The following is a 12,025-nucleotide window of genomic DNA, read 5'->3' as shown; positions in this document are numbered from 1 at the left end:
TGACTGTCAGAGTGATTACCCCCAAGACTTCCTTCCTTTCATTGGAGAAGCCTTAAAGAGCATTGACTGACATAATCAATCATTCATCTTTGAATCCAATCTTGTTGAATGCTACTGGCCTGTTAGTTGCTTAACAATGAGGTAATGACGATATCATTGTTGTAATGATTTTATCTAGGGGGCATGTATGCGTCAGGGAAAGTGATAGGTGGATTACTGCAATGATTTGGAGCAAAAGCAACTGCACAAAATTCTCTTGCCTGAAGCCTCCTTAGACTAGCATGTTAAGACAAATTTTCACCTCCAATAAAGATTGTTGGTACCAACTAGCGATGTGAATAGCTCTGGCTCCCACTCGACCGCTGTCGACCTTCACTTGCCTCTAAGTTGTTGCTCGTAGAGCCATAACTTTTTGAACTTTCCAGCCCTGATCAACTCTTCAACTATAATTCAAAGGTGTTGACATTCCTTCATGTTGTGGTTTTTGTGACAAACACATTATTTCATAGCATCCCATAAAGAAGCTCTGATCCTTATTGAGGTGCCTTCTTGAAATATTTTTTTTATTTTGGATGGCTTCCACTAGCTCATCCATTAAGAATCTTAGTAGAGTTGCCTTTGGTGTTGTGTGATCGTGCAACGGGTGCTCATTGTAAAGAGCCGACCGTTGGTTAGGGTATCGAGTTTGACATCATTGTTTATAGCTTTTGTCGGCCCCTCTATCGTCTCGGGATGGTCAATTGTCTTCATATTGTGGATTGGGCAGGGAGGGAGGGGGGGACACGAGTCTTTCCTCGACCCCACCTATTGTCTTGGGGAGCCCTCTTTCGTTGACAACATATTGATGGTTTTTTCTTGGCTGAAAACAAGCATAGAGTTGTGCTCATTGGCTGTAAAATGATTGTTGGCCAATTCAAACATTCCAACTAAGGTCCTTGCTTGTTATATGCAAATATCATATCAAAATGGTCCTTCTTTCATGCAGTGAGCTTGAGAAGTATTCTGCTATGGGTTTTGAATCGCGCACCTCTAGTATATACTCTACTAGAATAAGATGATGAGAGAGTGTAGACTATTGTTTTGTCCTTGTCTAATTTGCAATAAAGCTTGTAAACTCTTATTGGGCTTCTGGTGGCTCGCAAGCTACCTCATGAACACCTGCTTAAAGCCTTCAGATGACATGATTACTCTTGTCTTCAATTTGTTAAACTACCTGAGGGTTGCCTCCAAGGAGTACAGCTCTGTGATCCTCAGCAAACAAACGATCAATTCAAATGAGGCGGTGAGGTTGATCGAATCATTTTGACCCTTGTAGGACTCCATAACATGAACTTTTAGTATATTAATGGGCTCAACTTCATAAATTTATTGAGAGAACACGTTCTTTGGATGACAAGGTGCCTCGGTTCGTCTGAACCGTTGTTTATCTATCGGTGATGACTCAACACTATTGAGGTATATAGAATCTTTGATCCTATCATCAAGCAGAGGCACCCTTTAACTATTGGTCATTGGTGCTTCCTATAGGGGGTTTTTCTCCCTTTTATGAGCTAATATGCCTTTGATGACGTTCATCATCTCATTCTTCAACTACTGGATTTGTTTATACACAAACTCCCTAGTGCATTGCATATTGGTGGAGTATTTTTTGTTACTTTCTTCTCCCTGTAATATATCTCTTCTTGTTGTTTTCACAATCCACACTCACTGCACCTTTTAAGATGTCATATCCTGATTAATCCTTGAATCACATTATGACAAGTGAGAGAGAGAGAAAGAGAAGAAAGTGCATCTCAATGACTAATAATTTGAGAGAAGTATGTGATATTTTATTCACATAATGATCCTCTTCTTATAGAGAAAATGAGTATAATATGTGAAATTAAATTTATGGCCCTGCCTTAGTGAGGTTTGGACATGTTATTATAAGTATTTTACATATTTGGGCTCAAAGCCAGGAAACTCTGAGGCTCGAATGACACTGGCAAGACCTTGGTAGGCTCTGCTGGTCAGTTAAGCTTGATAAATACCGACGGTTGGCTAAATTGGTGAGGCACGTTGGTCAAACATGTTCCGTAGAGGCTGCCAGTCGACTAGGCGATGTTATTGATTGATTAACCTTTTTTACTGTCAATGGGTAAGTCTGGTCGTCAACCCTCGATCTTTGATGAAGAACTGATGGCAGAGAAGCAAATCTAAGCCATCAGGTGGAGAGTAAGTTACCGTAATCCAATGGGTAGGTACCCCTTGTACTGAAATATGCTAAGGGATGACTGAGATCCGTCTTATTGACTCTTAGCAATGTTCGTGGAGACTGTTGAATGTCTTCGATAAAACTACATAAATCGATGGATTGGCTTCTCCCATGTGTTGGTTTGAACGAAGGGAATGACTTGGATCCCCTCATGCTTCTTGCTTCATTTTCTGTCAAACCATCCAGGTTTGGGTTGTTTGGTTGCCTTGGTTGGTCTTGGTCTCGATACATCTTATTGTACAATTAGGCCTCCGAGTCTCGTATCAGCAGACTCTTCTTTGACATGTCTTTTTCTGTGTACATCGTCAGATCTCCTAAAGTTCCATTTTTACACTTTTTTATGTATACACTAACTAAACCAAAAATTGAAATTTGAATAAATGGAGAATTCATGGAAGTAAACTGATATTTCACATGTAAAATATGTAATTTTTAATATATTTTATGAACAACATGCAACTAAGAATTATATTTTCATCTGCTCACAATCAAATTGTTCAGATCGAATATATTATTCATCGATAAAAATTGTGTTTGTCCGGTTATTTGGATTTCAGATTTCCCATTTCCTTTGAAATGATTTTAATAAATTTTAAGCCGATCAATTGAATACTACAAAATGCTTACCATCTTACATCAACTCAATAAAAAATGCAGCTACCAAACCAATCATAACCTAAGGCTTCATTTGAAGGAGCAGTTTGGTTTGTAGAAAACAAAATGCAATGCAAATAAATTATTGAGTATTATAATTACAATATATTTGAAATTATTTTGAGTTGTTTAGTTTAGTGTCAAATAAATATATAATAATTATTTTTTTTATTTGGACTAAATAGAAAATAATACATTTTAAAATATATTACAATATATTTGAAATTATTTTGAGTTGTTTAGTTCAGTGTCAAATAAATATATAATAATTGTTTTTTTTATTTGAACTAAATAGAAAATAATACATTTTAAAATATACTTTTTTGTCCGACAACAACAGGGGGTCGGTAGGTGGCTAGTAGCGATAGACAGTGTGGTGGACCAATGACTGAGGTGTTGATGATGACGACAGACAGGTGATCAACAACGGGGATGCGACAAGCTATAGAGGCGAACTGACGGACGACATCAACAAAATGGAGGGCAGTGAAGGCGACAGTGGAGGCGGGTGCTTGTTGAGGATGACAAACAACGTGGCGGCTGAGCGGTGAGCCGCTGCTGTGATGGTGATGATGGTGATAAGGAGGCGGTGACAACATGTGCTGGCTAATGATGTTGATGGGCAGTATTGGGCAGTGAGGTATGGTGAATTATTATAGCATTTTTACATGAATGATATAATTTAAATTCAACCAAATTAACTAAATTTTATATTTGATCAAATTGAATTACATTATTTAATCAAATTGAATTACATTATAAACTTCAAATTTCATTGTGTTTTATTTTTTATATATAATTTTTTATATCAAATAGGTAATTTTCTCAAATTTTTACAAAATAATTACAATACAACTAAAATTCACTCAAACAAAAAAAAAAAAATGAAAAATATACAGATAAAAAAAAGCCTAGTTCACGTGGGTCGGCATAATCCAAAACGAAAGAGGCTCTCTCACCAATACCTTTCTAGTTATACAATACAACTAAAATTCACTCAAACAAAAAAAAATGAAAAATATACAGATAAAAAAAAAGCCTAGTTCACGTGGGTCGGCATAACCCAAAACGAAAGAGGCTCGCTCACCAATACCCTTCTAGTTCGCCTTTTCCGTTCCGACTTCGCCATCACCTGAACTACCGTTCCGCCTCCTTCGTGAAAGTAGCCGCTGCGAATCTGTAGGCTGGCAGTGGAACTCCGGTTGGTGGTGTCAGGCTCCCCCGTCGCAGCTTTAACCTTAACTCTTTTTCCGGAGTCTGGCTCCTCTTCTGTTCTTTAATCTTTCAGGCGCGCCTCTTCTCTGTATGTCTAATTATTCTAGTAGAAAATTTGTTGCTGGTAGTTTTCTCTCTTAGATAGGTATTTTGTGTTTGCTTAAATGCCCAATTTGATGATTAGCATAAACAAGGCTCAGTCGTAAGATGAGTTTGTTTTTAGTTCAATTACACTGATGCAATTTTTAGTTGAGATGTAAGGAAACCTGCATTGGAGGTGATATTTTTGTGTTGCTTAATTGAAGTAATATGGAGTAGCATAGGTTTGAGAGTTGAATCTGCTTGTTGAAACACGAGTACTAAGGTTGAAATTTCTGTTTTATAAGACTACAATTATTCTTGGATCATTGTATACCGCTGATTCTCTGGTACGAAATTCCTTACTGGCGCTGGGACTAATAAACATTTTGATGTTGGCTATGCTAGAGCTCTATAGTCCTTTTATTTTTTATTACTCTCCCATGAATCATGTTCTGAGCTATTTCACATTCACTCTAGAAATGTTTAAATTCTCTTTATAGATTGTTTAAGACTCTTTATAGATTGTATAGATTGTTTAAGGCCATAACTGCTTTGGATAATGAAGCATTCTTCTAACTTTTCCAACTTGTAAGAAGAAGAAAAGGAAACCACATTAGATTTTTATATCTGATCGGATTGTAACTATAAAAAATATGCTAATTTTTTTTTTCACGGGCGAATAGATATCTACCTAAATTTTTTCCTGTAGAAATGGTCAGAGTTCAGAGTTCAGACTTCTTGTTCCAAATACTTTTGAGAAATTAACCTTTACGGTGAAGGGAGTCGTGCATTCCTTCTCTTCCAAATAATTGCGTTGACAATCCAAGATTTTTGTATCCTGTATGTTAGAATGTTCATAAAATCTGTTTGAACATTCTAATGATAGGATGGTGCCAAATAAGACAATATTGTGATGTTTAACTTTTATTATTTTTTTGATATTTTTTTTCATGAATTTGTGGGGGATATCACCTAAAGGTATTGTTGCGTGACAAAATTGTTCAATTTACCATAGAAGAGTTGGTGACAATTTTTTTGTTTGAATTATTGACTTAGGTATCTTATTTTGTTTTCATTTTATATAATGTTCACAAGTTTATATCACAAAATATCATTATTTTTTTAGGTGTATAACATAGTAATTTCTTAGGGTTTGCCTTTACTCATTTGATTAAGATTTATTCTAAATCTTACTTTAATTAGGTGTTTGGTTTTTATTTTACTTATTAGAAGTTTTCATGCATTCATTCTTGAAGGGTAATCTTGCTTTGTGGTATTGCTAATAACATTATTATTTCTAATTAATTAGTTTTTCTTTTTACATATTTGACTTAAGATTGATTTATGAGGCACCAATGCATACATGGGTTTTGAACATCGCACAATTTGGAAAATGAGTCAAGCCTCTTATGAGTATGCATGCATCTATACATACATACATATATCCGTATATGTGTGTGTGTAAAATTATAAAAAAGTGGTATTTTGAATAAATTAATTATTAAATATATATTATAGGTGCTTATTTCAAAATTAAAAGCTTCTTATTAATTTTTGACTCTTCACAATTCCTCCATTCCATTACTACTTTTTCACTTTACCTTCAACACATGGGTAATACATGTGCTCTTTATTTATTTATTTATTGTTTTATTAATAGGATATTTTGACACTATGTTCAACACATATTCTATGCATGTTGTGTCCTGCTTGTTTGAGACACTTCATATTTTGATATTATAAAATATTTATTCATCATAATTTTAAATCTATTTCGTGTAGTTATAATTTTCTTATGAATACACTATTGTTTAGCATTTGAGTCTTGGTTATATGTTGCAACTCTTTTTCTTTTTTGGAATAGTTGTTTTGTATAAAAAAATATTTTTGGGTTGGTCGTCCATGAAAATATTCAATAAGTACAGAGCTTTTATCTTTCTAGTGAGTTTTCGAGGAACATGTAGTATGAGGTTAATTGATTTTTCCTCATTTGAGCTATTTGTTAGGATTTTTTTTATTATTGTTTGCCAAATTTTTCGATTTATTAAGGTTTAAGTTTTGTTTGTTGCAATTGTGTTGCTATTGTGATTTATGAAATTGCGATGTCTTCACATATTTGGGCAAGGTATGTATTCAATTTACTTATGAAGTGGTATAGAGGGTATACGTGTGAGTTGAAGATTTTAAAAGTGCATTTACACCAACAAAAATTACTTTTGCAAAGAAATGTGCGGGAAAATCTATATCAAACAAAGCTTGAGTCTCAAATTTTTATTTACTTTATGAACTTAACACTTCATTGAGTAGAAGAATTACTGAAAGATACAAAAATCTAAGTGTTGCAACCATCTTTGCAAAAATCTAAAAACACGAAAAGATGGAGAGGAGCAATTTTGAGAATCCTATCATTTGTGGTTAATATGTCTTCCGCTCAAGAAATGCTACCCTTATACATAAAAGTTTTTTTCCCTCTCATTTCCCTGCTTAAACAAACAATTTCCTAGGTATATTTCATTATAGCTTAATGAAGTTGCTGGTTTTGGTGATTTAAGAATTATTTGCATGACCAGCAAGTCATCTCTCATTTTCATCTATTATTTATAACCATTACTATTATTGCAATTTGAAAAAAAAAACAAATTATGTGATAATTTATTAATTAGTTAGGAAATTAGGTACAACTTCATTAATTAGCTTCATTTAACTTTGGTCTCTCAATTTTTTTTAGTGTTGTAATTAGCTTCATGAAATTTTGATCTCTCAATTTTTTCTAGAGCGTCTTTAAAATTATTTTCTTTTAATTGCGAACAATTTTTTATTTCCATTTAAATCCGATAGTATTTTTAGATTATTTTATTTGTAAAGACTTATATTTTTTGTGTCATTTAGAACCGATTCAAATTTTTGTTGCATTAAATGTTATTGTAATGTGAGGATTGTGAGTGTGAAGCTAATAAATTTAGTTTGTCAATAATAAAGCTATGAATATGGTTTGGTTTTCATATCCTAAGCCCATTAAGAGTTTCAGATTTGGAACATCATTGTTCATTAAAAAGCACTGCGAGGCTTCGTTTGGGGCAGTGGTTCTACCGCAGTGCGGCAGAAAACACTCCCCGCGTTTGGTTTCGACGGCGTAGAGAATTTTATGAAAAATCCGAACGAAACACATCCACCGGTTCGACCCCGTGACCCGCGTTCATTTGCATAGTGTTGACGCGACTACCCCTCCTCTCCCGCTATCATATCTCTTGCATGTATTGCCCTAGCCGCCCCTCCTCTCCCGTAATCCTCTCTCGCGTTTTGCCCTAGCAGCCCTCTCCTCCCCCTTCTATCTCGCAATTCTCGCAGTTGGTGCTGTGCCTCTCTCGATGAGTTTTCTTCTCTCTCCCCTCTATCTCCTCTGCGATTCTGCTTGGATCTTTTGATCTGTGTGAGGTGTTGCTTCTTCGTGCGGTGCTCGGTGCGGTTATTCCTCTGGACTAAAAACCCGTGTGGTGGTTCCTCTTCTTCGTGTTGGGTAATCCCTACCTTAACTATGTCTTTCTCTTTGATTTTGGAAATGTGTATGTATCCAATATTTTCATTGTTTCCACTCTGCAGTGGTTCCTATTTGTGCAGGGTAATCTTTGCGCAGTAGTTTCTTTACCCTAACAGTTTGGCTTTTGGTTTTTTTGCCTTTGTGCCCACCGCGGGTTCCTTTGTGCAGTGATTCCTCTTTGTGTTGGCGTGGTTCTCTGTGCTCGAGAATTTTGTGATTTTTTATTTGGCTAGTGCTTATGCTTCATTGCTTCTCAGTTAAAGTTGGATTTTGGGATTTTTGGGGATCCCATGTGCAATAGATGGGATTTTTGATTTGACAAATGCTTATGCTTCAGGTGTGTATCTTTATTTGGGAATGTTATGCACTGAATATTTTCTTTTAAAGTATAAAATGTATTTGTATGAAAAGTTATGTGGAAAACAACAACACTATACAGGGGCATAATTGTCATTTTTTCAGGAACAATTGCACCACAGCTGTTTTCAAACTGTAAAAAACAAATAGACAACCAACTTATCCATAACAGCTTCTGTGCAGTAATTTCCTGTAGCAGCTGTTGTGCAACAGCTTATTATTATCAAACGAAGTTCTTTAGACTCTAATGTAAACCTCCATAATTCAAGTTTTTTTTGAACTCTTTCTCTAGTCTTATCCACAAAAAGGATATCCTTAGCGAAAAGCATGCACCAAGGCGCATCCTCCTATAAATGTCCAGTAAGAGCATCCATAACATTCCATGTATCTAGTTAAAGAAGTAATGGACCAAATTCAGTTTAGTGATCTCTAACTATTGAACCAGAGAGCATGTCAATAGAATTGCAGTGATTTGGTCCATTACTTGTTTCCTTTATGTTAGGAAACCTTCTTATTGTTGATCGCCCATAAGCTTTAGAACACTTTAATTAGATGTTTTTCATTGTCTCTAGTATTTTAGAGAATTGTTTCTTTTGTAATAGTTTTATCGAAATAATGTCATGTTGGATTATCCTAAAACCGTCCAAGGGAGTAAATTTTTTGCATACTTTATTAATTATAAGCAAACTTCCTAAAATAATTTGGAAATGTCGACCTGCTTTAATGCAAGCTTAGAATTTTTCAGGAAAAAAATTTAGAAATTTTCATGTTAACTTTCCACTAGCATTAGTCATTCAGTCTATTATGCGGTTAACATTTCATTTGTTCATGACTTTCACAGCAGGCATTTTTTTATGGGTGCTGAGAGCGAGCTTACAACTGAAAACAAAGTCACAGAGGATTCACTTACCCCAACACTTTCTTCTAACCATGAGTAAGAACTAGTTTCTTTTGGTCTTACCTCTCTTTAAATGGGCTTGCTCCAAAATTCTGGAGATCTTGAACATTTAACCAGTTTATTATCTTTTTGGAGCTTTCTAATTTATATTAATTATTTACTGTTAAATTGGGTTGAGTTGACTGTTACTTTAGGTTTTCCGTGGGATGAACTGCAAATGACAAAAGAAAATAGAGACTGATGCGTAATTCTAGCTTCATCTTTTGAGTGTGTTTTGAGCGCAGCAAAGAGACATTGATATAATGAACGTCTAATAGAACCAAAGTATAATTGAATATAATGTTATTGGGCTCAATAAACATCATTGAATTTATTCTCTGTCTTCCGCTTCAAGCCATAGTATTGTTTGACTTGAGTTCATGCGGATATTTGGGGTTTAAATCTTGCCCTTACCCACCTAGATTTTAATTACTTATTTCATAATGATAAATTTTGTGCCAAATAAGTTTCCTTACTCTAGACTTTAAATACTTATTTTATTGATGATCATTTTTGGGCCACGACTATATTGATTTAGGTGTTATTTAAATTATTTTTTTATATTTTGCACGAACTATGAAGTACATTTCTATTATGATTATGAATCTTCTTTCTGATATTGTTTTAGAATTTATGCAAATTCAATTTAGTTCATTCAGTTCTGATAATGCGATCATTCTTAGCGTCCTTAAATATCTCAACTGAATGGGGTTTTTAACGCAAGTATCATCATGTTTAATAGGACATTTAGGTTTCACATGAATATTCCACATCAATTCTATTGTGAAGTAATTTTGAATGCATGCTATTTTATTATTTAGATCCCACCCCATTTTCACATTTTCCTTGGGAATGTCACCTCCTTCTCTATTATGTTTCTTTGATAATCTTCTATTATTTTTTCACACCTTTAGTTTTTAGCTGCCATTGTTTTACCCATTTTTTTCAAACTAGTGACGAATTCTCTTCTTAGGCCATTCAGTTTATCTTTCTGGGATGCTCTCCTTTCGAGAAAGGCTATCATTGCTATGATTTCACCACCAGACATGTTTATACATTGGAAATGTCTTCTTTTATGCGTCCTCTCTCTACTTCTCTAAATATTATTATAACAAATCATCTTTTCTTGTTGCTCCTCCTCTTAGAACATCTATACCCATTTCTTCATCCTTATTAGGTTTACACATGGCAGTCTCTCCCATCATCAACAACACCTCCATTGTCAAAATTGGCTAAGCATCCCCTTTCTAAAGATTTTTCTGTTCTATGCGTGCCACAACCTTTTAAAAAATTAAAAGACACTGTATTGATCACCTTATGCAAATATTCATCATTTGACATTCTATTCTTTATGCATTGATGTTTTTCTATCTCCTTGTCATATATTCTTATTCCTAGGACATTAGGAGGCATTGCAAGATATTCGATGGAAAAATGCTATGAATATTGAAATTATTACTTTGCTTAATCAGCATATATGGTCTTTTTATAATTAAAGTAGTCTCATGTTGATGGGTCATAAAGTTTCATTCTTAAGGCTCCGTTATCGATACAAGGACATCCAAATTTCCAAAGGCTTTACTAAAGTTTATGGTATTGACTATTTTTATTTATTCTTTCAAAATGCTTAGTTCAATTCCATCCATATTATTTTTTTCTATTGTTATTAATCAAGACGAGCCTTTGCTACAACTAGATTTAAGTAGTACTTTTTTTTTTGGAGATCTTGTTGAATTTGTGTATGTGTAGCGATTGCTGAGGTATTTTGCTTAGGGGGAGATCATAATATGCATACTCAACCAGGCATGCATAGATTAAGCAAAGCTCTTAAGCTTGGTTCGATAAATTTTGCAAAGTTCTTATTGAGACTGGTACAGCAGTTCATTTCAGCTTCATTAGAACATAATTCTTGTAGCTATTTTATTTTAGCACTTTGTTGATGCCATCGTTTTTGTGAGAGTGATCAAAATGAAGCTACTTAAATAAACTGCTACATATTAACATGTTTTATGATTAATGATTTGGGTCATCCTAAATACTTCTTGGGACTAAAGCTTGCTATAACAAAAGGAGTTTCTTTGTCACAAAGTATGTATGTGCCACTGTCCTTTGAAAAAAACTTGTCTGTGAGGTTGCAAACCTAGACGTTCATATTGACAAATATAAGATTATGATACGTAGAAAATTACAAATGAAAAGAAAATGCTTGAAGATATCTCTCGTTATTGTCAGGGTAATGGAAAATTGATCATCTTATTCTTACTAGACTGAATGTTTTTTGTTAGCTGTAGGGTCGTGAAGCAACACATGCAAACTCTAATATGGTAAAATCAGAAAGCCATTCTACATATGCTCAAATACATAAAAATAAACCTAGAAAAGAACCCCTATGCACAAATAATGAATATCTTAATATAGAAGGTTTTCTAATATTTAAACTAATTGGGTACATGGATTATAGAAAGCTTGAGAGGCAGCTTGGTCACATGGAAGAACTAAAATTAATAGTAACGACTAAATCAAGCACTGAGGCATACTATAGAGCAATAATATACTCTACGCGTGAAATGATGATAGTTAACAGTCTTGGTTGAATTAAATTTTTCAATTGTTCAACCTATGATTTTTAATTGTGGCAATGATGCTATCTCTCTTGTTAGTGAATCATTTGTTTCATTAAAGAATTAAACACATTGAATTTATTGTCATTATGTTAGAGACGTGGTGCTATCAAAAAAAGTGTTACTCATGCTCTTAGCTCAGAACAACTACAAATATATTTACTAAGCCTCTACGATCATTTTAGTTATTGAATTATGTAGCAAGCTGGAGCTAATTAATGTATATGCTCCAACTTAAGAGGTAATATTAAAAGTGCATGATTGGAAATAGTAATCTATCATACAAATTATGATGCTTTATTTATAAAATATGGATAGAAGAAGTTTGGCTCCTGTAAAAAGTGAGTTAGAGGTAGTGGAAAGGGATG

At 34.2% G+C, this 12,025-nt stretch overlaps 1 protein-coding gene across 5 annotated transcripts in view; it reads left to right on the top strand.

Moving 5' to 3' along the window:
- Positions 1-3,970: 3,970 nt before the first annotated feature.
- LOC110026599 (serine/threonine-protein phosphatase 4 regulatory subunit 2) overlaps positions 3,971-12,025 on the top strand; it is a 63,038-nt gene continuing 54,983 nt past the window's right edge. For 2 of the 5 annotated variants that reach the window (XM_020727602.1, XM_020727631.1), the window contains exons 1-2: positions 3,971-4,211; positions 8,941-9,033. In XM_020727602.1, coding sequence (XP_020583261.1) covers positions 8,954-9,033 — 80 coding nt within the window. In that variant the 5' untranslated portion in view covers positions 3,971-4,211; positions 8,941-8,953. The remainder of the gene's footprint in view (positions 4,212-8,940; positions 9,034-12,025) is intronic. The other 3 variants (XM_020727623.1, XM_020727610.1, XM_020727618.1) reach the window with 3 other exon arrangements.

The sequence above is a fragment of the Phalaenopsis equestris genome, unplaced genomic scaffold (genome assembly GCF_001263595.1).
Source record: "Phalaenopsis equestris unplaced genomic scaffold, ASM126359v1 Scaffold000002, whole genome shotgun sequence".
NCBI lineage: Eukaryota > Viridiplantae > Streptophyta > Magnoliopsida > Asparagales > Orchidaceae > Phalaenopsis > Phalaenopsis equestris.
This window is presented reverse-complemented; position numbering and strand designations above follow the sequence as displayed.